This window comes from Brassica rapa, chromosome A03 (genome assembly GCF_000309985.2).
Source record: "Brassica rapa cultivar Chiifu-401-42 chromosome A03, CAAS_Brap_v3.01, whole genome shotgun sequence".
Taxonomy (NCBI): domain Eukaryota; kingdom Viridiplantae; phylum Streptophyta; class Magnoliopsida; order Brassicales; family Brassicaceae; genus Brassica; species Brassica rapa.
Window position 1 is genome coordinate 34,353,860 of NC_024797.2, and position 26,814 is coordinate 34,380,673.

Consider the following 26,814-nt stretch of genomic DNA (forward strand, 5'->3'; position numbering starts at 1 on the left):
AACTTTGCGGTAAAAACCGCGGAAAGTTTGTTCTTTATCAAAAGAAGCCGTAATAAATGCTTTGAGCCAGAAGACGGCCCAAAGGGACCTAAGACATGACTCGAAGCCCAACTTACGATTTCTTAACCAACAGCCCGTAAGCCGCATGACGGTTTACGCTTGGTTTGCAAGGAAAGATAAATGTCAAGTTTCTGCGGATAAGTACGAAATTTTGAAGATAATTACGAAGATCAGAAAAATGGAATATCTCCATTTTTATGCTATGACGGCTTAAGGGCAGAAGAGGAAGAGCGTAAGCCGACTTAGGAGCGAGTATATAAGGAGTCTTAGGCGAGAGGCATGGGGGGGGGGGGGGGGGGCTTCTTAGACTCAGAATTCTCTGCACTTAGAAACTTTAGGCTTTATTCTCGACAAGTTCGGTTTCTATGACTGACACTCAATTACTAGACGAACTCGCCCAGGCAGTTCGATCTCTTGTCCAGCTCTATCAATTGAACTACGTTCGGCTTGATCCTCGAAAGGGGTACGTAGGCAGCTTTTAACAAGGTTCAGTCCAAAATCAATCAAAAACCTTTTCTGTATCTTGTCTTTTGTTATCGAGCTGCGACTCAACTAGGTTTGAGCTTTTAGGCCGCTAGAACTAGGTAACTCGCTGACAGCCTTTGCAGCCAAAGCTTTTATGATCTCTTGTAATGATCGCAACGCTCTTACGCGGACTCGAAATAAGATCTATTGTTTTCTCTAAACTCGTTTGTTATCTTTTCACGATTTCCACATATATTTGGTCACTTGTCGTTGGCCCTCACAGAGATCCGAGACCTCTGGGAAATTAGGGTTTTCTTAGTTTCTTAATTTAAACGTAAATCTACAGTGCAAATTTCGGTTCCCACACTATCCCGAGTAATGATCGACACCGGAAGCTCGGCCGACGTCCTCTTCTACGAAGCATTTAAGAAAATGGGATTCACCAAAGCACTCCTAAAACAAGAGCGAACTCCTCTCATTGGCTTAGCAGGAGAGAACACATACTCTCTCAGATCAATCGAGCTCGCGGTTACCGCCAGAGAAGTCAGAAAAATCGTAGAATTCATCGTGATAGACCGTCCAGCCCCATTCAATGCAATCTTTGGTAGACCTTGGCTATACAGCATGAAGGCAGTTCCTTCGACATATCATCAATGCCTGAAGTTCCCAACGTCAAAAGGAGTCAAAAATATCAGAGGAAGCCAGAAGAACTCCAGGACATGCTACCTCGCAAGCTTTAAGGACATCGAACAACAACCTTAATCACAACCGAAGCTAACAAACAGACGTACCTACATACACGAACAATCGAACAACCGACCCTGTCCTCAGGGAAAGAATCGAACTAGAACTCCAGGACATGCTACCTCGCAAGCTTTAAGGACATCGAACAACAACCTTAATCACAACCGAAGCTAACAAACAGACGTACCTACATACACGAACAATCGAACAACCGACCCTGTCCTCAGGGCAACTCACGACACGAGTTCAGTCTCCTCCCACCAACAGAACTCAAAGTAAACACACCGCAACACCCGTGGAACAGCAGCTCAATAATGTCAAAGACTGTTTTCTTTCACTAATTTGTAACGAAACAGAATCCAACATCTTAGCAAATAAAATCCCTAGACGTTCGAGCACAACAAATTTCTCATATCAGGAAAACGCATAAGATTCATAGTTGACCAAAAACCAGGACCCTGATCAATTCCTCGTTTATCTGGCAAACCAACCCGCTTCACCTTAGTCAATTCAGTCCCACAAATAACATTCATATAGCAAGAAGATGACTTCATATTTGCAGAAGGTTAGTTCCGAATATAATTGTTGTGTCGATTGATTCAGTAATCATTATAGGAAAAACAGCAACAGCTCGCTTAGATAAATAAATATTTTTCTTAAATCTTAATCTTAATAGTAATTTAAAAATAACATCAGTACCTTACACATAGAAATCAATTGAGAAAACAAAAATCTCTATAAATTAATACCTTACATATTAATACTCGATAAATTAATAATCTCTACAAATTAATAAATTTCGCTGGTTTCAACTTGACCGGTTCAAAATTTAACAAAAATCGTTAACATAATAAGATAATAATTTTAGAAAATTCTATATAATTATATGGTTCCATTAAAATTATAAATTAATAATTTATATGTATACATATTTTATATAAGTAGGAACCTATTATTATATTATTTATTTTACATTCTCAATGGAATTATTTATATTATTTTTTTGATAACCAAAAAGGTTAAACTCGAGTCTATTAAAGACACATACTTAACTTTCGGGTGGGAGATGCAGTCCACGGATAGACCCTTCCCCGGGTATTCAAATGAGCCGAAAATAAGTAATCCATATTCGTGTAGGGTGACCATGAAAATGTGACTTAGTTTCGTATGGTCCAATATATCTTAAAATAAATATATCTTAAAATTAAAAATTTAAATAAAAAACTTTTGTAAATTGATATCTCTATAAATTAATAAAATTTAAAAATCTCAACATTATTAATTTACGGAGGTTGTACTGTATCTTTTTTAAAGTAAATTTTGCTTACGTCATGAATCATTTATGCTTTTGTATATATGAAAGTGTCTAGGTTCAATTTTAATTATACGCTTAATCGTAACTATGAGTTGGAAAGTGAGTGAACTGCACTTTATAATTAAGTAGTACTTACACAACGAAGAGACTGATAGTGGAAGAGAGGGACCAATGTTCTGTACTTGTATGTGGTAGATATACAAAGAGAGTTAAGCTTCTTAATTTGGAGAACTAACGTAAATACGTAATCCATATATTATTTTAGTGAAAGGAAGAGATTAATCCACAAATCTAGGTTTGAAGATGAGTGATTACTCATTGCCCATTTATGTTTTAGTGTTTGAGCCTGCTTGGTTGATGTTTCAATTTAATTAATCAAGAGGAAACCTAAATCGCAAAGTCAATATACTAACTATTCCAGCAGGTTTCAACTGAAAGGGAATTTCGATTTAAACTAATACCGTCCTTGATGCAATATTTTCTTTTATAAAAACTTTATAGGTGGACAATTAAAACCGATATGAACGAAAATAAACCAAACTGAAAACATTGATTAAGAAGATAAAATTATTTTTGTTTCAGCTTATTTTGATTATCGTTAAGATATAAAAACAAAAAAAATGCTATAAAAACTGAAATTAAATCTCGGACAAACGAATACAAAGAAAGATCTCTGGAAGTTCCAAATTAATGATGAGCTTCATTCCAAAAAATAATTGAACAAGAACTAAAATCATATAAAAAAATTTAGTTGTTAGTTAGACATACATATTATAAGCTTCTTAGGTAATTGCCCGCACCCTGTGCGGCTGATATATATCGAATATTAAATCTAACATATTTTTTCCTATTTTAATTTAGGTTTTTACACTAGATATACAAAATAAGAGGTATAATTAGCTAAATGGCTATAGCTACTGTACCTTTTCCATAACCCCAACAATAACCTTACTGAAGCTCTCAGATATAGGTCTGACAAAAGTTCTATCTTTATCCTCCAAACAAACGTTTGAAATTATGATGATTATAGAAAAATCGAACCCAACATTATTTATGGTGTACATAAAAACTTCATCTCTTTTTTTTTATCTTTCTTAAATCTCTTATTCCTCTATAGATAGTCATCTCTTTTATTTATGGTGTCTTCCTCCCATCCTGAAAAGATATTGACATAACAACAATCCCAGAGAAAAAAATTGAGTCTTTCTAGTGAAGAAAAAGAAAAAAATTTAAAAACTTTACATCTGGGTTCACTGATTTTAAGATTAGATCTTCAGCTTTTTCCTGCAATGGTGATGGCAGCAGGGGAATTGAAGTTTTATGTGTTAGTTGTTGATGGTATTGCAGCAGCGTAATTGTAAGAATGTTAGAAAGATCTAAGCTTTTATGTTTTTTTTTGTGTTTCTGGGTTTAAGATAAGGTATTGAGAATAACGATCCAATCGTTGTATGTACTCCATTGTATGTAAAATCGCTGGGTTTCCGATTTGTGTCAGCTATATGTACTCCATTGTATGTAAAATCAGAATGAAAATCGAATTTCCAGAAAGTGGGATTACGTATTGCATATAAATTAACTGTTTGGAATTCTAGTGACAGGGATGGACAAAAAGTCTTCTGCGAAGGGTTGTTTTGGATCACAACTTTACAAACGATTCCAGTTAATGGAAGTAGCCGGTAGCAGGTAAAATAGAGATGGATTCAGTCGATTGCAACAAGGATAATATGGACTTTCCATGCAGTTCTTTCTCCTGGTTTGCCAATTAATAAAAAAAATGTCCATTTACCTACCCTTCCAGAGCCAAGAGCCAGCGAGGTAACATGTACCACCCGGAGCCAAAAGATGAATACAACACAAACCCATAAAACTAACAAAGACACGAAGAAAAAAGATGTCGAGAAGCAGGAGAGTAAAACAGAACTTCAGGAGAGGAGTGCTCCACTTTGCACTCAAAGACGAGCTTACCAAAATAGAACTCATCAACAATTAACACAAACTGAGAGGAGCAGCGAGATAGACTAGACGCACACGAACATCACCAAACATATAAACTGAATCGAGAGAGGTTAGAATCCTTAACCGCCGCTGTAAACACCCTTCAATCCCAACTAAGTCTCGCCATTGGACCTTGAGTGTGCTCTCCCCGCGCCTCATATGCACCATCACCCCACGGCGAAGCCTATAAAAGCTTCCCGGAAACTTCTTATTCACACAGCCGTAACTGGATAATAACCACTCCAAATCCATGACAATCACGATCAAGACGGCGGCAATCAACCAACAATGAAGCAATCGCTCTGATATACATCTATCTCCTTCTGATCCTCTCAAAACTAAGGTTGAGCTCGCAAAAAGATCTGGCCATCAAAAGCAACAACCACCGGGGTTGACTCTAATGAACAGAGGCAGCACTCCCAAACCCAAGCAACACACCGAGCCACATCCGCAGCTAAGCCTCACACCCCCCTCCACAGTGGCCACTACTGCTTGTCCCAGAGAAGAAACAGAGGGTAAAACCTGTTTCCAAACCTCCCGCACCGACACCGAAACACCCGGATACAAGATCTACAAAGAGGAACCACTTAAGAAACCCTAAAAACCGACTCCACCTAACATCTGATGCACCACGACTCCAACACCAGCAAGCTCGCGTTCTGGCCGGCGACTCCACTCAAGCAGAGACAGAGCCGAACAGAACCTCCAGAGGCAGAGCCAAAAGCAAAGCGGACAGGAATGGATAGATCTCGGTAAAGCAAAGAGCAGAGAAGACTAAAGGAGGAGGATGAAGGCTCCGACGTCGGGAACGCGCTCGCACGCGCTGGACGACGTCGGACCCAAAGTTAAATCTTCGTTTGCAGCCGATAGAGAAAAGTTCTTTTTATATGTTAGTTTTCTTCCGAACCTTTTTTTACTCTTTTTCTGATTCAAGTTTTTTTATCCTGTATTTCATTACTGTGTTTCTGTTTCTTGTCTTCCCTTCGTTGCTTTAAAAGTGTCATTTCTGTAAATTCATGGTAACTCTTCTCTCCTCTTGTTTCTCCTTCATTATTTTTTTCTTCCAGATCTATGCCTTTTTCATAAATTTGTGCTGTTAGCACTCTTCTGCCGAGGCCACCGAACTCATTCCCACTAACAGTCGGTGGTAAATGTCCTTCCGCCGAGGACGCCAAACTCATTTTCACTAATTGTCGGTGGTATCTGTCACATCGCTGTCGACCGCTGATGTTCTCCACCACTACCTATAGAAATATATAGTTAAAGATATTCACGGTGTATTGTATTTTTTATTATTATTAAATCATCTATATGGTTAGTTTGTGAACAAATTGAGTTTGTCAATTTCTTATGTATTCAATTTTTGGGACAATGAGGTGGATATACAAAACGCAGGCCCGTTATAGAATAGTGGGAACGAAGTGATAGTGTAGGCTCAAAGCTTACCTCAAACGAAATTACCCTTTTTCTCAAACCCACCCACTGACTGTGAGCTAAGTCCACTGACATATGCAACTGGGTTCACTGACACACGCAGCTGGGTCCACTGACACACAACATAATCAACAGTTGTTTTGACAGCTTTTTCTTTACAACTTTTTTAAAGGTGATCACATTTTCTTGAACACTCAACTTTTTTTCTTATTCAATACTTTAGTATTTATTAATATATTAATGTATGACTTATTTTGATTATTATACTTTATACAATTATATATAAATGTGAAAATGTATTTATATATAAAGTTATGATCAAAACAATATGCTATATAATATTAAAATATATGTATTGCTACATACTTTGTTAGACGTTAATAACACATATGGTACAAAATATATTTAATGCTACATCGTTAGTTAGCCGTTAATAACAAATAATGTAACAAACTAACAAATCGTGTGCCTGGTAATAAATATGGTAACAACTAACAAATCAATTACCCAAAACAATGTATCATCTAACAAGTCACTTCTTAGCGACTAACAAATTGTGTACCTGGTAATAAATAATGTAACAACTAACAAATCATTTACCCAAAATAATGTATCATCTAACAAGTCATGTATCCAAATCATGTAACATCTACCAAACGATGTAACAATTACATGTTTTGTTTAGCCGTTATAGAATAGTATTCATGATCGTTATAGAAACATAGTCATGAGTTTGAAATTCTCCAGTTTTTCTTTTGATATTAAATTATTACCAAATCATCTTCTTAAACACGAACAATTTTATTGTAGAACATTCACAAGAAAAAAAAAATTATTAGGATTAAAAAAGCAATTATCATGATTTATAAAAAAAATAAATTGATTATAAAATACAGAAAATCAATGGAAGAAAAGAAAGAGAGTTGGAGAAAGTTGAGTTTACGAGAGGAAACAAAAAAACTAGAGTGAAGGAGAAGAGAAGAGAAAAGTAAAAAACTGAAAAATTATTAAAAAATATATAAATCAAAAGACATCTCTTGGTAACTGCATTGTCAAGTTTAGGGAAGGTCTTTTTCAGTAAGTGGCAGTGACTCTGACACATCTCCCTGTAGACCTGCATATAGAGGAGTAGGGGCAATTACGGAACGGAAAAATCTTGTTTATGAGATATGGTAGATGTTTAATAAGGGGGTCTAAAATGATTAGAAATACATATTATCTCTCAATTTTATTTAGAAATCGTAGTTTCCCAATTTCTTATCTATTCATTTTTTTTAGTTGATCAATGTTTTTTGAGAATTTTATATTTGTATGTGGTTTGTTGCATGTGTACTTGTGTGTTTAACGTTTTTACCTTTCTCCAATATTCAATTACCCTGAATTCAGAACATGCAAAGGAAACCAATTTGTATTTGCATTGAGTTCTACTGGTCGGACAATCCTAATAATTTTCGAAAAACAATATCTACATGCTTTGGCCGGTTAAAACCTTTTCTGGAAAACAATTAAACCAACCGTAAAAAATCAAATATCAAATTCGAAAGGAAAACAACCCATGGTTCAAATATCATATTTGTAAACATAATTTTTTTTTTTAATATATGTTGTATATTTCTAAATCACAAACATGTTTATATACTCAAGATAATCAACTTCGATCATACACCAAATATTTTCATATTATGAAAATAAATAAAAAAACTCAGTTACAAAACAAAATCACTCGTAAATAATAAACATAGACCATTGTAATATAAAAAAGAGAAGCGTAAAGGCCCAAACAAACTGACTTTACTCGAAAACTAAACCAGATCATATTGTAATACAAAAAAGAAGCCATAGGCAAAAAAAAAACTGAGTTAACTCTAAAACAAAACCAGAATCTTGTAATATAAAACAGAAGCATAAAAGCGATGAGTAGTATCAGTCTGACAATTCAACACTTTGAAAGATCTCCTTATAAACGACATTGAAGGTCTTTTTCTGTGGTATTCCCTTCTCATCTGTGATCAAAATTCTTAATCCATCTCTTGACGTTACCCTGGAAACAGCAACATACAACAGATCATGTGAGAAAACTATTATATATATATATATATATTATTTTAATAATATTGGATTATATTTTATATTACTAAATTGATTATAAATTAATATGATAAATTATCAAAATTAAAAAATATATTTTTAAATAAGATAATTCTTATATATATATATATTTTGCTGTTATCCGAAAAATTAACTTTTTTATTATAAGAGATTAAGACATAGAACAATTTCTAATTAAATATTAATCAATCAAAAACTGATTTTGTTTGTGTGTCGTATTTTTCATGATTTTAAGTATTTTTTCTAAATATATAATTTAAAAGAATTGTATATTAATAATAATAAATTATAAGTTATACTAGCTAATTGATTATAAACTAATATGATAAAATAATCAAAATAAAAACATATATTTTTGAAAATAAATAAGATAATTATTATATATATATATTTTTTTTTGTTATCTGGAAATATTTTTTTATTATAAAAAATTAAGATACATAACCATTTATAATTAAATATTAATATATCAAAATATTTGTATAAAATATATTCAAAAATATTTCTAATATAGAAGTGATTTAAAAAAATTATCACAATAATAAACATATATATTTTGATGGAAATATTTATCATATATATATATAATGTTTGATTTAATTTTTTTGTTAAATCATTAATAATTATTTATTATATTAGTTTTTGAATTAATAAGACATAAACCAAAAATTATTCGTAAGAAGATAATGTCCGCATGTGCGGGCAAAATACCTAGTAAATCATTATTAAACATTTATTATTTAGAACTACTAATTATTATATATATTTTACTTATATTCGGTAATTTCATAGTTTTTATTTAATGAAAGAAAGAAAATTGTTTGATATACTTATATTTAATTATATAATTAGTTTTATGAAAGGTATATAATATATTATATGGACAAACCTTTTTTTTAATATTCTAAAAATCATTATAGTCATGTCAGATGACATAGTTCAAAGATTGTAATTCAAAGATTGTAATTCTTCTTAACTAATATATAAGATTTGTGGTGTGTTTGGTCTCTATATGCATAGAGAAACTAGGACCTTTATTATGGATCACACGAAATATAAATTGGTAAGGTCCACGAGGTTACACGTATATTAGAAAGGGATATGTCAGAGATATACGTTGTGCCTATTTAAAACGTGTGTTGAGAGTTGGTGGCTGATATGACAGAACAAAATTAAACACACAAACTTATCGACAACTTCGTTAATATGATAAGAAAAATACCAAAAATACTAGAAAATAGATACAACGCAATTATTTACCCAAAGTTCACTTAAAGTGGCTATGTTTCTAAAGCATGGCAAGATGCAATCTACTATAACCTTAAGAACATAGATTCCATGTGTAAGAGACCATATGTCTTTTAATCAATACGCCCAAGTTGAGACTGTACTTTAAACTCTAAAATGAGGTCAGTAGAGGAGATATCTGGTGAGCTGTGGGCTGGATGGTTAGTTTGCTAAGCAGACGTCGAATACATGAAAGTACTTTCTCCGTTTGATATTATATGTTGTGGCTTGCAACATTGTAGATGTGACATTAGTGGTTCTAAAGAGTAAGTGAGTTCCTGCGTTTGCAAACCTCTTCCATAGGTTTAGACTGTTTTGCGTGAGGTTACGTAAATGATAAGCCTGGAGTTGATATATCATGCTTTTGTGGGTTTTAACCATTAAACAAGTCTGATTTAGAGTCTATATAATATGTTTCGAGTTTGTTTTACAATCTTCGCAGGTTCAGATGCATTTTAGAGCACTTTGGAGATTTGGAGCTTTGAGAGATGTGACATTAAAACTACAAGTCAGAGTCGATTATTGAAGATGGTGTCGACCAACACACCCTTTGTGTTGGTCGACACCCGTTGGGATCAAGCAACCGACACGAATTTAATGATGTTTAAGAAATGGTATCTTAGCTCATAGGTTTTTCTTATTTGCAAAGAAGTCTCTGAACGTGTTTTAGACTTATATTATATATGCTTTAAGGCATTATTTAAGCTACGCTTAATTTACTTATAGAGGGTTTTGAGAGAAAGATCAACACTCATTCATAGATTAATTTGGAACTCCATTATTTCTATATTTATCTTAATGCAATTTCTTCATACTTTGATTATGCTTCCTTTGATTATCTCAGAGTAATCACCATGTTAGATTTAGGGATTTCTAAGGTTTATGATGAATTGCTAAATTGATAGAATTGCTAGGGTTATCCATTGATTTTGTCATCACAAATTGTCTATAAAGTTGAGTTCTAGAGTAATTAACTAGAATCCTGATTGTAGGATAATTGATTAGATGTGATATCATGATTGATTACATGAAATTATCTTTGATGAGAAAAATTATTATTTGTAAAGAGATTTGTTTAGGGATTTAGTGAACTTATGATATTGTTCTTAATGCTTGTCTTAACTTTATGAATCCACAAAGAGATTTAGTATTCTAGGATCTAGACATGGATTTTCTCTGCAGCGAGAGCTAGTTTATTTGATAATTGTGATCTGAGTTCATAACTATTCTTGATTAATCTGTAGCATTCTATTATTTGCAATTCTGACGTACCTGTTTGATTTTCATGGATCTAGTATTTTCCACATTTATTTTACAAAGAAATTCATTGGTTTATTTACTACTTTCGGCTATTGATCTATCTATATACTACATCACACTATGAAATTGCAGAGTAGCTCAAGGGTAAATTTAAGAATAACAAAAATTGGCACTATTTGTGGGGAATTAGAAAGTAACGGTAAGAAAAGATCAACATGCCTATAAGTAACGTCACCGGCATGGATACAAATCCGCAGGTTCTAGATACCGCAGTCATAATGGAGATGATGAAGAGCATAATGGATCGTATAACTTGTCAAGACAAAGCAAAAAAGATAACCAAAAAGTATCTCGCCGAAATAACGTCCACCATCAAACCACCAGCCGCCGATCCTACGACACATAAGAAACAGATCTTCCGTACCAGAAACCTATGACTCAAGGAACCGATCAAACGAAAGCTCAGAAAATCGAGATCAAGAGCTTGATGCAAAATATCAATTCAAGGATCATAGAGTCACTAGTTCTTCTCATGAGATCAAACATGTTCTTGTTGCAACCCTAAAAACCCCTTTTACTAGGAAATCACGACGTCAAGGTTCGCCAGACAGACAAGCTATGTTTGCATTCAACATTGCCATGAGGCGAGCATAATTCACCGAAGAAGAGAAATACACCGGATATTGTCAATTTTTCACAGAAAGTCTCAACGGACCTGCCTTAACCTAGTTCTCTAGACTGGTCGGAGATTATATCAGCAACTTCCATGATCTTTCAACCAGTTCCTTAAAGCATTACATAATGTTTACTCGTCAAGGAGCATCTGCATCCGATCTATGGAAGATGTCTCAAGGTCCCGAAGAAGGATTCATGGAGTTCATGGAAAATTCAAGGCAGTAGTCTCCATAGTGCACTTTCCAAACTACACAACAATGAAAGCTTAGCACAAGGCACTCTAGATCAATTCAGATTTCAAGATGACATGTGTGTAAACAAGACCATATGCCTGCAAGACACCCTCCATCGCGCTAATAGCTTTATCATGATGGAAGAAGTTAAGCAGAACAACCTGCGCAAGCAATCAGAAATGAAACAAGTAGCCACAAAATCGGCGAACACCTACTAAGAAACCATACCTACTAAGAACCCATACAACATTCTAACAACAAGTTGGATAAAAATAAAAACAACATCTCTTTTTTCTTCGAGAATGCGGGTTTTGACTCGGCTGCTATAGCACAGGAGAGCCCATGGAATGTTTGGAAGAATGAGATAGATGGGTTACCTCCTCAAGCATTCAGCATTCCTCATGGTACAACTTCCTAAGGATCATATCCTGAGGCCTTTGATGGAACCAAGTTCTATTCTTATCACATATCATAAGGACACATCACTAAGGAATGCAAACAATTCAAGGAAGCCTTAAAGGCAGCGTTCACCAATGAATATGTAAATCCCAAAACACTGAAAGCTCGACCTACTAAGAACAATAGGATTTGGACCAAAAGCAAGAGAAGAGAAATCAAAAGTCTTAGGACATGACACAAGAAGAGCTTCATGTAGAACACAAGCAAGTTACACGTCGCCATCACAATGTCCAGATCTCCGAAGAAGAGAGACCATATATTAATCGACGTATCAACACCATCATATGACTTTCTTCGTCATCCAAAGATGGCTCACAGATCCGAGATTTACGTGATAAGCTCAAGCAAAATTAAAAGCGTATCGACGAGGGCTAGCAACATCTGCTACTCAGCAAACTGATAATGTTCGTCAAAAAATTGGCACAAACAATAAAAAAATTACGGTTTCCCAACCTGGAAGGTTCGATCTTTGCCAAATATTGGCACGGAGAATCATGGCGACGACATGTCGCATCTTAACATGTCGCATCTTAACACAGTTGACCTTTGCCGAAAGCTCAGCATGAATGATCAGTCTACATATAAAGAGGAATACAAAAAAATTGTTAATTTCTCTGTCATCGGCACTCCAGCACCATGGAACATAATCCTTGGAACTCTATGGAGTCATTCAGGCACGAATAATCTGCCTTAATGTTTTCGCCGGAGGAATACAAGAAAATTGTCAATTTCTCTGTCATCGGCACTCCAGCACCATGGAACACAATCCTTGGAACTCTATGGAGTCATTCAGTGAGAGTCATTGCCTATAAATACTACCAATGTGTCAAATTCCCAACTGCAAACCGGAGAACATTCAACCTTAAGGGAGATCAGAAAGCTGCTAGAAACCTCTTGAACACAGAGATGAATCTATAGAAGGCAAATTTTGTTGTCTAAATAGCTGCCAAACCTATTGAGAAAATTTATTCACAAAAGGATGAAATCATCGTGATCGACATCGAGAAAGACAATCGAGATTGAGTGGTAGGAATGAGTGCGTACTTAGCCATAGATATAAAGGATAAGATCGTCAAATTCCATCGATGATGATCTTGTTGGTTGCTTTGTCTTGACCACTACCTTGAGGGTATATCAACGTGGATGTGCTCAGGCGAATCCTTCATTTTTTCACAGAATCCTCGGAATTTGTTGGAAGTGAACTGAGATCCATTAACAGTGACGAAATCGTACGGAAGTTCGTACATGCAGATGATGTACTTCTAGACGATGTTCTGCACTTCTTTGTATGTGACCTGAACAAAATCTTTTGCCTCCAACCATTTTGTGAAGTAGTCAGTCATCACGAGTAGGAAATGTCGTTGGCTTGAGCTCGACAAGGGGCCAACTATGTTTATTGCCTACCGTATGAATGGGTAAAGTGTTGCCATCATACCTAACACTTCGTTTGGAAAGTGAATGGACCATGCCTATTAACGTTTATGACCTTTAGAAGCATAATCTTTGCAATCTGCTACTATCGCTGGCCATAAATGAATGAGTACTTTAACCATAAAGTCAAAGCTCGACCGCTAGAATGGTTGCCTCCTCTCCTTCAAGAGTCTCAGCGATGACCAACCTTGTTTTCTCTCCATGAATGCATGTCAATAGGACTTTAGTGGCTGTCCAACGAAGTTTCTCATCCATGACGACGTAGTGGGCACTTGGCGTTTTGAGTCTACGAGATTCCCATTTATCGTCAGGAAATGTACAGTCAGTGAGGTATCATAAGATCGAAAGCCTCCACTCTACTACAGTGGCGTCATTGACGTCTTCATTAAAAGTGTCCATATCAATATCCATGTCAGTTTCTTCCACGGTGGGAGCAACGATTTCAGATTTCTCGTCGGTCAATGTGATGCTCGGCTTCTCTATTCTATCTACCAAAGTGGTCACATGTATCTGATCTTTGGGATTACTCCCCAATGCAGCAAGTGGATCTGCGTGTATGTTTTCTTCTCGGGGAACCTTTGTTAGTTCGAAAACTTGAAGTCCTTTGCAAGATCTTGGATGAATTTGAGGTAGACGTCCATACGTTTGTTCTTAGTATTGTAATATCCACTGTATTGATTGATAAAGAGTTCAAAGTCTCAATAAGCATGTATATGTTTTGGTTTTACCGCTTTTTGTAACTAAGGTTCGGCAATAATGGCCTCATACTCAGGTTCATTTTTTAATGCCGCAAACCCCATGAAAAATGACTACTAGATGAGTTGCCTAGTTGGAGACTGAAGATGAACTCTGACCCCAAATCCTTTATTGGATGAGTATCCGTCAACATGTAAGATCCAGTTCTTCCTAGGAAGGATCAGATTATATTCTAGTTTATGAGCTAACTTGATAATGACGTCTGCGAGGACTTGTGACTTTTCTGCTGATTGGATTTTTAGCTGATATCACGTTCGCTAAGCTCGATAGCTCACTTCGTCAACCTGGCGGATTGGTTAGTATTATGCATAATAATTTGAAAGCGGTTGATTAGTAAGGATGATAATAGAATTAGACTGGAAATACGGCCTAAGTTTTATCGCCGAAGTAATGACTGCTAGAGCCCTTTTTCGAGTGTCGTGTTTCAGCATCAGTCATTCGTTTACTAGTGTAGAAAATGGGCTTCTTCTCCCCCCTACCCCAATATTCTTTGATGCGGACGCTACTAGTCGCAAGGGAGGAAACTGAAATGTAAAGATAGAGTGTATCTCCTTCTTTGGGTTTGGCTAGTATATTTGGAGTTGTCAGATATTTCTTCAGCTGTCTAAATCCTTCCTCACACTCGTCATTCTAGATAAGTTTCTTGTTTCCTCAAAGGAGGTCATAGAAATGTAGGTATTTGTCGGTGGAGCGTGAGATTAATCAATTAAGATTGAGGATTGCTGAGATCTACTTTAGATTTGCCTTGATACCTCTCTGAGTGACAATGTACCCTCTCTGAGTGACAATGTACCCTAGGAACTCGCTGGAGACAAATCCAAAAGTACATTTGGCCGGACTGAGCTTCGTGTTGTACTCTTTGAGGATGTGGAAACATTCGTTCATATGAGTAATGTGATCGGCAACAATTAATGATTTTACCAGCATGTCGTAGATATACACTTCCATAGTGAAACCAAGCTTGGTGGCTAACATTTTATTGACCAATCTCTAATAAGTTGATTTTGCATTCTTTAGTCTGAAAGGCATCATCTTGTAATAATAAGTTTCACGATCACTGATGAATGCAGTTTTTTCTGTATCGCCGGGATGCATCATGATATGATTATACTCCGAGAAAGCATCTATAAATGTTAACAGCTCATGACCTGCTTTAAGGTCTTCATATCTCCTTATTAGGCTAACATTTTATCTATTAAATTTTATTTGATTCGTTATTTATTTCGATTCGAACGAAAAAATCCGTATATCCAAAATTCTTCGGAATAAAACATATATTAAAAATCAATATTTGTTTAAAAATGTAGCAAATCACAAATACTAAAATATTTAGCGGCAAAAATCCACTCCAGCTCTTATACAGATAGATTTTTATCTACAATTAAATATAAAGTTTCAAATATATGATTTTATATAGTTATTATTTTAACATATAATTTTATTAATTGTGAGGTAAAAAAATTACTTATAAAATTTTTAAATTAAGAAAGGTCTATAACATTTTTACAAAAAACTAATTTATTTTTTGTAAAAATTTGTCTTATAAAAAATAATTAATTTTTAAAATTTACGGAACATATAGTTTCCCTAATTTTTACTTTTTAATTTATTTTATGCAAGATATATTTTTAAAATAAACTTGTATAGATTTTTCTAGATTTACTTGTACTAAATAAAGTACCTGAGTTATCTGTAAATATTTCTAAATATTCATTATGTTTTTTTGGATATCCGAAAATTAGATACATATTTTCGAAGTAAAGCAAATTGGAAAATAAATATTCCTTGTATGAAAAAAATCACAAATAAAATTATAGTATTATTCGCTCCGTGCCCACCCCTACACCCATCGTACCAGATTTTCAGTAATGTTTATTTACATGGACTAAATTCTTGGGATAATTTTTGCTTGGCAAACTTAACTATTGAATGGCTGACATAAAAAGATCCAGACATCGATTTAATTATACATCCTTATATTAGATTTCCTCCATTTCATAAAGATACATGTTTTTATAAAAGAAAAATTGTTTCAAAGATATTTTTTTTTCTATTTTCAATACATTTTTATCAACCAATAATGATTCATTATGAACTTCAAAAAACTTTAATTGCATTAGTTAAATTCTTATTGGTTTAGAGTTATGAGATATAAATAATAAAAATTATTATTCATTTTAATACTATCATTTAATATGTTTTATTAGTATTAGCGAAAATAAAAAAATATACATCATTTTAAAACACATAATCTAGAGTAAATTTAGGGGTTTGAATTTATTTTATAAACATGGGATACAATGAACCTGTGGAAGATGTTAGACTAATTTCTAAAAGGAGGTGTAACCTACAAATATATTCTTTTTTATGATATTCAAGTGAAATCCAAAATATGATCTCATACCCGTGTGACCACATATGTTTAGTTAGTGTGGTGGGGTTGTTTTGAACCCATATCGCTTAGCTTCTCAAAGCCTACCTACCAGTAGACCACTCATGTGTATAAAATGACATTAACTGTGAATGTTGAAACCAATTTTCTCTAACGATCCACATAAATCCTCAACTTTTCAAGAATGACAAACTATCTCCCAGATCCCTTAACCACTTCCACTAAACTCAGTCTTATTAAAGAAGAAGAACGATTTGATGAAGAAACATTGAGCTTACAAGCAGAGCGGATCTTGTACTCCGTTACATTCCCTATGGTTTTCAAAACCGCCTTGGAACTTGGCGTTATTGACACGATCGTAGCTGCACAAGGTGTATGGCTCTCGGCTTCTGATATTGCACTTCGTCTCCCAACAAAACCCACCAACCCGAAGGCACCGGTTTTATTGGACCGGATGCTGGTTTTACTAGCCAGTCATTCGATCTTGATGTCCCGTATGGTTGAAGCCGGAGAGAACGGTCAAACCGGAAATGGTGAGAGGCTATATGCTTCTGAACCGGTTTGCATGTTTTTCTTAAACCGTGGAGAAGGCTCAGGTTCTCTCGCGTCTCTGTTTATGGTTGCCCTAAGCGAAGTCTATTTTAAGAGTTGGTTAGTAACTACGACTTTCTTAACATTCATACAAAAAAGTACCAAGTTCTTTATTTTTTTCACAAACAAACCAAATTATAATAAACCCATGCCCGTTCTACTAAACCTTCTAATATACTGGTCAGTCAAAAGTTAATTATTAATTCATAACAGGACTCATCTCAAAGATATGGTTTTAGAAGGAAAAGATGCATTCACCTCTGCTCATGGCATGAAACTCTTTGAATACATTGGTTCAAAGGAACCGTTCGGTGAGCTGTTTAACCGAGCAATGTCAGAATCTTCTACCCTCACCATGAAGAAAGTTTTAGAAGTTTATAGAGGATTTGAAGATGTAAATACTTTAGTGGATGTTGGAGGAGGAATTGGAACTGTTATAAATCTAGTGCTTTCCAAGTATCCTCACATCAAAGGCATCAATTTTGACCTACCCTCAGTATTAGCCCATCCTTCTGTTTATCCAGGTATAACAATATATAAGCGATTTTATTAAAATTAATTATATTGAATTGCTAGTTTTGATAACTTTATTTAATTTATATAGGAGTGGAGAATGTTTCAGGAGATATGTTTAAAGAAATTCCAAACGGAGATGCCATCTTCTTGAAAGTAACTTCAAATATACGCTTAGTTTTTAATAACAAATCATTAGTTTCAATGTTTAAGATAGATATTGACTATGAAATAAAATGGATAATTTGACAGTGGATACTACATGATTGGACAGATGAAGATTGTATAAAAATTCTAAAAAATTGCTGGCAAAGTCTTTCTGAGGGAGGAAAAGTGATAATAGTCGAAATGACTACTCCCGAAAATACAAAGATCAACGACTTCTCTTCGAACATTGTGTATGCCATGGACATGTTTATGTTAACCCAATGCTCGGGTGGTAAGGAGAGGTCTTTCTCCCAGATCAAGAATCTAGCCTGTGATTCGGGTTTTGTTCGTTGTGAAATCAAATGTCATGCCTACTCATATTGTATTATTGAGCTCCACAAATAGATTAAAAACTAGGTAATTACCCGCGCCTTGCGCGGGATGTGATGATTAGTTTTGTTATTTTAAATAAAAACACATTAAATATGTTTAATTTGGATATTTGTTCGGTTTTAAATGATTTTTTGGTTTATTCTGTTAGAATGTTTGATTTTTTAGTTTTTCGGTAAAAACCAAAAATTATTATTATTTATTTATTTTTATGTTATAAATTTTAGATAATCGTCATGTCGAACCAACGGTTTTATATTATAGTTTGTAAACGGATAATAATTCAAGAAAAAGAAAAAAAATTATTAAGACTAATCATTTCACTACAATTTGGTCGGTAGTGAAAGAAGCAATAAGAAAAAAATATTTCAACTTCCAAAAAAAAAAATAGATACTTCAGTTGTGGTAAATACTTATAAAGTGCGGTGCACATGTATGTGTATGTAAAAGTATATAAAAATAAATGACAAATATATAAATATATTTTTAATTAATATTAAATGACATTTTTGTTCTAAATAATACATGAAAGATAAAATTAAAATTAATTAAAAATTAAAAAGGCCTTGACATTAGTGAATTTTTTTCATATAAAAAATCAACTCTATCCGTAAATAGAGCTGGCACATGTCGAATATCCGAGTATTTGGAGGCATTCATGTCTATTCAATCTTTAAACACTTGGATAGTCGGTGACTATGATATCCGAAATGATTTAGAATTTTAAAGAATATCCGATTTGATCCGTAAATAAAAATTTTAAAATAATTGAAAAGTTTAATAATAATGTTTTATTACAAAAATAAAATATTATTTACTTTTTAAATATTAATACCTAATAAAATAAATTTAATTCATAAAAATATTGTAAAACTTATATAAATTATAATATATATAACATGTATATATATATATAATTATGTACATATATGTGTATATATATGCATATAACAGATCGAATTTGATAATCACTCCTAAAAATATTGGTATTTGTGATTTGTTTTTTTTAATTGTATTTTAGTAATTGATGTGCTTCGTAGAGTTACGGATATCTATATTTTTTGGTTCAATTCAAAACGGATAACGAATTGAATCAAAACTTATAAATATTTTGCCCAACTTTATCGGTAAACAATAAAAATAATATATATATATATATATATATAGTTTAGCTTTTGATTCGTTATTTGTTTTGATTCGAACCAAAAAATCCAAAGTTTTATTGGAACCATGCATATGAGTTTTATATTAAAAAAAATACAAAGTATATAGTGTGAACACATTTATGAATATAGTGTGAACGCGTTAGCATATTTATTATCAAATCATTGTGAGGCTGCCACGTGTCTATTATAGTGTGAATGCATTTATTACAATGCTTCTCCTTTAATATATAAGGGATGTTACGAAAGAAGTTTCATCCCGTCCTTGTGAAGACCACAAACCTAAGAAGCTTCTTTGTTCTCAATGGTTTTCTTTATTAAGTGTGTAGTATGGTTTACCGTTGATGGTTATTTTTTCGTTTTCAAGATTGTGGTGATTGATTAGTGTCAAGAAGGTGAATAATTGTAATCAATTCGTAAGCGTTGTTGTTGTTGTTGTTTAATCAATTGTACTTTATTGGGTGTTAAAAAAAGTACTTTAATTTAAAATGTTACGCGGCATTTTATTCCAAAGAACAAAAAAAGTTTCTTGACATATTAATTCTAAACGTTAATCAAAAATTGGTTAAATATATTACTGAAATAAAATTTAATTAAAGTTTTGAAATCACATGTGTTTCATAACTTCTGTTATCAATCACTCTACTTTTCAGAAGCATCTGCAGATTTGAACATGGAGAGTTCCATGCACATAACAATGGTTAATTCTCGGATAATATTTGATTAAGCTTAAGCTTCAAAGATAATATTCAGAAACATTGGCAAGCAGTTCAGATCTAGAAAAAAATAATAGTAATACATCACCCAAGTTCCATGTTAGAAAATGAAGAACAAAGGAGATAGATAGTGAATTCTTTAGAGAAAGAGAACTAGAGATTTGAAACTGAGAGACAGAGTTAAGAAGAAGAAAATAGATTCCTTACTTTTTTATTCATAACAGATTACATATTTACAATACTAAAGAGCAGCCTCTAATTTAAATACTGAACATGCAGAGATTACATATTTACAATACTTAAAGAGCAGCCTCTAATTTAAATACTGAATATGTAGAGTGTAGGGATCAAAATCGGCAACGACGAAATCAATGTCGTAAAGTTTCCGAGAAACCTTTCTAAAAAGAAAATAAGAATACGGAAAACTAAAACTTCGTATTTTTAAGATTATTGCACGACAAGTTCCTCGCAAGGGACCACTCAACCCATCGAACGAACAATGCCCTAGCATCGGAACAACTAAGCCAGCATCGTCCTACCCATCGGAGAAGTTAGATAGGCTGAGACCAACTCGCCCAACGCCGAGTTGGACTAACCATATCCAACTCGCCCAACGACGAGTTGGATCGACCAATCTAACTCGCCGTTGGGCGAGTTGGATCAGTCTTATCCAATTCACCCAAAGGCGAGTTGGATCAGTCCAGAATCATGCATTCTCGTCTCCGAAACACCCCCCTTCGGGTCTCGGTCAAGCTGTCTCTTGTTTCGTCACGATCAGTGTTACCGTTGAAACTTTACGGAAAAAACAACAAAGACTTATTTTCTCGTACAAGTTCAGATCGATCGTATAAGACGATAAAGGTTAAACTTAACACCATCTTTGTCTTGACTATACGATTGATTTGTAATATTTCGTAAAACCGGCGTCGTACTGAAGGTTATTCTTTCAAAAGAAATCGTGAAAACGTTTTCGCCGAAAATGGCCCAAGGGTCTAAAACGCGGCGAAAGCCAACTTACGAGTTTTAATGAATATCAGCCCAAAGTCACTATGACGGTTTATCGAATATTCGCGAGAAGAGATAAATGTAAAATTCGAAGATAAATGTCAAGTTCGAGGATAAATGTTAAAGTTTCAAGGGATAATGACGAAGATCAGGAAAATAGAATATTTCTGCAGGAAGATAAACTCGACCCATGAGCGGAAAAAAGGCCCAAACCAACCTAGGAGGAGTATATAAGGGATGCAAAGGCGAGAGATGCAAATAGAGACTTTTTTACACACAGCAAAAAAAATTAGCACTTAGAGCAATTTAGGCTATTTTCGTTTTTGTTATCGAGCTGCCACTCAACTAGGTTGCAAAGTCTTATGCCGTTAAAACTAGGGAACTCGCCAACAACTCTTGTGGCCAAGACTATTTCTTGTTGTAAAACGCTCATACGCAGATTTGAATAAGGTCTTCTTTGCTTTCTTTACTTTTTATCGATTTTATACTTAGTCTATTTTTCGTGTTCTGATTGATTGGCGTGTGGTTTAGCAGATATTCGGGACCTCTGGAAAATTTAGGGTTTTTCCTTATTTTACGGAAATCGACGGTGTGAATTTCGGTACCCACGTTTTGGCGCTAGAAAGAGGGGGATACAGATCAATCTAACTCTCAGCCGCAAACGCTCGATCGGACATGGCAACGGACAACAAACAAACTCGTGTTAATGGAGACATCAATGACAACGTTGGCCCTACTCCAGCAGTGAACGTATCCGCAGTTAACGCTAATGCGAACACCACAGTGTTCGAAGAGATGTTCACCGCCTTCAAAAAGAAATCGTAGGAACAGGAAAAAATCATAGGCTCTCTCTCTAAACAGGTCGAAACCCTAACAGTGAGAACCAGAGGTGTCCTTCCTCGTGGAGCTACAAACTTCGCGGAAGAAGACTTGATTTTGCAACTCCGCTCGACAGACGGGGAGCACACAAGATAACCCGACAGTGGAAAACCCTGACGAGGTTACCCCTTCTGTGACGCGGAAAAATTCGGAAAATATTCCACCTCCCGTGTGGGAAACGGAGGATAACGCCGAACGAGTCAACTTGGATTCCAGCGACCAGTCCGATCACTCAGACGAGGACGCAGATGTATATCCAAGAAGGACTAGGAGCCACGCAAATCGGCTAGATTCTTCGTTCGAGAAACCCATGACCGAAGAGGAAGAAAACATGTTCTGGGTCAAACAAGAAAAACTGGCCGATGAACAAGCTCGAGTCAATCGTAGCAAACGCCGACAAACTCGGAAAACTGCTGACGACGATCATGACAAAATCTGCGATCTCCGTGACTACATCACAAAAACGGCCGCGGAAGTTAAAGCGGTGAAATCTCAGATTCACCATGCTACCAGTGCTGCCCCTGAGATTGACAGGCTTCTCGAAGAGGCTCGAAAGACTCCCTTCACTGTTTGTATCACCGAGACGAAGGTCTCAGACCCTGAAAAAATTAAGATCCCTACCTATGACGCCACCACCGATCCTAAAGCGCATCTGCAGATTTTTAAGATCACCATGGGAAGGGCCAAGCTAAAGGAAAACGAAAGAGATGCCGGCCATTGCCGTCTCTTCATAAAAAATCTCCAGGGAGCAACGCTCAAATTGTTCTCCCGCCTCAGGCGAAATTCCATCGAAAGTTTCCGCCAAATCGCTTCGAAATTTCTCAAACAATAATTTATGTTGATAGACAGATAAACTTTCGATGTCGATCTCTGGAGCCTAGCCCTGAAGGACGACGAATCTCTAAGCGACTTCTTGAACTAACTATCCATACAAATATATATTATACTTTTTATTAAACTAACTATCAAATTGATTATTAGTGTACAAAAGAATATTCTCAATTCTTTCCTTAAATAAAACCTACAGAATTACCTAATTTGGTTAACATATATACGACAATTAATGATTATAATAATACATATTTGATTACAATTTTGTATCCTTTTCTTTTTTTGTTTAATTTTATATTATTAATAGAAATTGAAAAATCACATTAAGCATATAATAAAAAAATAGATTTTTTCCTATATGTTATATTTTGAATTTTTTAAAAATACTATAAATTACTAAAAATGGTAAAAGTCTCATATTGAAAATTTTGTGATTAATGGTTTAACTTTTTTTTGTTCAAACAAGATACAAATGATCCTAAATCGTATGAATATAAACACTCATTAATAGATATTCATATATATATATATATATATATATATATTAATATCATTTAAATTAAATTATATACTATATAATAATATATAAAAATTTAGTTTATAAAATTTGCATTGAAAAATTAATGAGATGTTAAGATTTTTATTTTGAAATTTATGTTGAAAAATCTCACATTAAAAGTTTTGTGATTAACGATTTAAATTATTGTTACAACAAATATAAAAATGTTAATAAAATCATATGAGTAGGAAGTGTCAATAATAAATATTTTTACTAAAATATATTATATATATCTATGTCAATATCACTAAAGTTTAGTTCTATACCATATAAAGTAAATAAAATGATTGTTTTGATTTACTTACCAAAAATATGATTGTAAATAAACAAAAGGTATTAGTTTTGATTTATGTGTTTACTCTAATGTATATACTTTTATGTATACAATTTAATTTTTTAAATAGGTGGTTTCTAATATGTTATGTGATCCTGACAATCTCAGAAATACACTTCTTCAAATCAAAGTGATTTTTAATAATAGAAACACTATATACACACACCTAAAACGCTTTTAGTGAAATATCATGACAAGATTCCAACAACATCCTTTTGAATTTGTTCGAAGAATGAGAGATTTGATCATTTGTTAGTGTTTCAAGAAAAAGTGTTTAAAAAAAAAGATTATTCGTCTAAAATTTGTTTCTCCCTAATATAATATCTAGCTATTATAATGATATGCCATGGATTCTGCCCACTTTTAGCCATGGTATATAAGTGTTTTAATAACTAACTATTACGTTTTAGAGTCTATTTAACATATTTATAGGTTCATGAGTGATTTGGAAGAAATTGATTTTTTGGAGCATTTTGGAGATAAAAGGAGAAATCATCTGAGCTGACTATCGAGCAACGCCAGTGGTCGACATTCAGAGAATAATCGATCGAGGCACATCCTGTGCCATCGGTCGACAGCGAAGTGTGCAGAGACCCAGTTTGGTTCCACCCAACTTAAAGCCTAAGACAACACCAAATTATAAGATTGCTCCTGACAAGTTTTTAACCGAATATATATAGCTTGCCAATTGTTTAAGGAAAATCATGCTTTCTTGTTCTCTTGTTTCCTAGTTTTCATACCTAAGATTTAGTAGAGTTGGAGAGACGCTCCAAGACTACTTCAGAGATTTGTGACTGGAACTCCATTATTATTACTTATCTATCTATGCAGTTTTCTTTATACCTTGTTATTATGAATTGCTTAGCCATGTCTGAGTAGTTCTATTGTTAGCTTTAGGGTTTAAATACGTTATGAAGGATTAGCACCAACTATAGAATTGCTAAGTTTTGATATTCATCAATAGGATGTTCTTAATGCTTGTGTTCTAGAATAGCTAACTAGAACTTTGATTTTAGGGTTTGTTGGTATAAGCTCCTGCTTGGTCTCATCCTAAATAGATCCTCACTGAAATAGGATTGCTAGAGAAAAGCAATAGCCGATCTAGGAAACCTTTGTGAATACTTTATCAACCGTGCGCAAAGCTTGCTAAAAGCGCGTCGATGGATATTCCTATAGAATAATCGAGCGACGTCGTGAGAGGTGTATCGATCGATATTCCTCTAGAATCATCGATCGACACTTTCAAATTGATTAACATACGAATGTTAAGGTCATTAGATCTAGACAATAGATGAATCTAAACATGCGAAAGCTAATTGATTTGTTCTTATAAGTTGAGCTCTTTAATATCATGCAAACAACTGATTAGTATCTATATCTCTATAATCCTATTTACCTGAATAGAAACCCTAAGTCTAGCTACTTCCAATTAAATGTCAAAAACTCAATCAACCCAACCGAACAACTACCTTATTAAAACCTACAATTTACAATTAAACTAAATCAACCTAGGTTACTTCTTTAAACCACTTCCCGACATATTTTTTTTTGTCTTTTCAGGTGCATGCCCAACAGTACTAGAAGCAACAGAGAAACATCACTACTATTCTCAGAAGATCCTGCAATCTTGGAACGTTCGATCCGCAAAGAAAGACACTCCGCATCGATCGATAACATCATTAGTTCGTCGACCGACATTCGCATACCACAATCAATCGAGACTCCGATTTCGTCGACCGACACTCGCCCATCACCGTCGACCGAGGCTACTCTTCCGTCGACCGACATATTCCATCCGACATCGATCGATATTTCATCCCAAACATCAATCGATACTCAGCCGCAAGATATGGTTGCGACACTGATTCTCAGACATGACAAGAATGGAATCTTGCATGATCTAGAAGGTCATCTGCGTAATGCTGCAATCCCTGAGCCCGATACTGAAGCTACATGAGTTGCTCAACCTTTAAATGAGGATATTCGACCCAGAACGTTGGCTGATTACAACCGTTCAGATCAGTTCTATGCCAACAAATCAGCTATTCGCCTTCTAGCTATCCAGAGAGGCGATTTTGAGTTGAAGCCACAGTACTACACACTCGTGGGACAGACACCCTACTGTGGGTTATCTCACGAGCATCCTATGGACCATCCGGAGAGGTTCGAAGATCTTCTACCTGCTATCAAAGGCAATAGAGTCAATGAGGACTACCTATTCTACAAGCTCTTCAAGTACTCACTTGCTGGAGAGGCTTCACATTGGCTTAAGCAGTTAACACCAGGATCTCTTACATCCTGGGCCAACATCAAGAACGCTTTGTTACGTAACTTTTTTGATGAGGCACATGTAGAAGACTTGATGAGAAAGATTGCTACATTCATGTAGGAGCCTATAGAATCATTCTGAAGATCCTGGATTAGATTCAGTCTTACCAGAGGATTATCCACACCATGGATTCAACAAAGTGAAAATGCTCATCACTTTCTTCAGAGGCATCACCTTGCATTATCAGATGGCTCTCGATACATCTAGTGAAGGTAACTTCAACATTACGAATCCATAAGAGGCTGTGAGACTCATTGAGAACTTGGCATCCAGTAATAGCACTAAGAACACTAACTTTGAGAGAAGGAGATATGCAGTCATCCTGGGGAAGAAGCAAATGGATGAGGTGAAAGTAAAGTTGGGCAGTGTTCACAAGCTTCTTAAGAAGCATGTTTGCTTAGCAGATGATGCAGATGCTGTAGACACAGAGGATAACAAAGAAGTAGAGGAAGATGTGAACTTCATCAGTGACACTGGATTTCAGAAGTCTGGAAACCAGAGTGGAAACATGAATTTCTATGGCAATGGACAGAGGAGTAACTTGAACCAGAGTTCGCCGTACCAGAAACCCTACAGCAACTACATCAACAACTACAACAACATCAAGAGCTATGGAAACTCATCTTACCAGAATCCACCACCACAGACTCAGGAGAGCAAGATAGAACCAATGCTTGATCAGGTTCTTGAAGGCCAGCAGAAACTAACAATAGATTTCAATGGGAAGATTGATTCTGTGTAC

The 26,814-nt window shown here is 34.7% G+C and overlaps 1 protein-coding gene across 2 annotated transcripts; it reads left to right on the top strand.

Annotated features, from left to right (window-relative positions):
• The first annotated feature begins 16,799 nt into the window (after positions 1-16,799).
• Positions 16,800-18,401, top strand: LOC117132722 (indole glucosinolate O-methyltransferase 4-like). Of its 2 annotated transcripts, none has more exons than XM_033287558.1 (4): positions 16,800-17,266; positions 17,420-17,730; positions 17,811-17,875; positions 17,972-18,401. In XM_033287558.1, the coding sequence occupies exons 1-4, from the start codon at positions 16,800-16,802 to the stop codon at positions 18,269-18,271; spliced, it is 1,143 nt and encodes a 380-aa protein (XP_033143449.1). In that variant the 3' UTR covers positions 18,272-18,401. The 2 variants fall into 2 exon arrangements, with proteins under 2 accessions (XP_033143449.1, XP_033143450.1); XM_033287559.1 differs by having other exon boundaries at positions 17,994-18,253.
• The last annotated feature ends 8,413 nt before the right edge of the window (positions 18,402-26,814 follow it).

What these genes read in the sequence shown, in the direction of transcription:
- LOC117132722 (XM_033287558.1), top strand. Translation starts at nt 16,800, where the DNA reads ATGACAAACTATCTCCCAGATCCCTTAACCACTTCCACTAAACTCAGT. An exon ending in GAAGTCTATTTTAAGAGTTG is followed by an intron (nt 17,267 to 17,419) that starts GTTAGTAACTAC and finishes AATTCATAACAG; the next exon opens with GACTCATCTCAAAGATATGG. An exon ending in GAGATGCCATCTTCTTGAAA is followed by an intron (nt 17,876 to 17,971) that starts GTAACTTCAAAT and finishes ATAATTTGACAG; the next exon opens with TGGATACTACATGATTGGAC.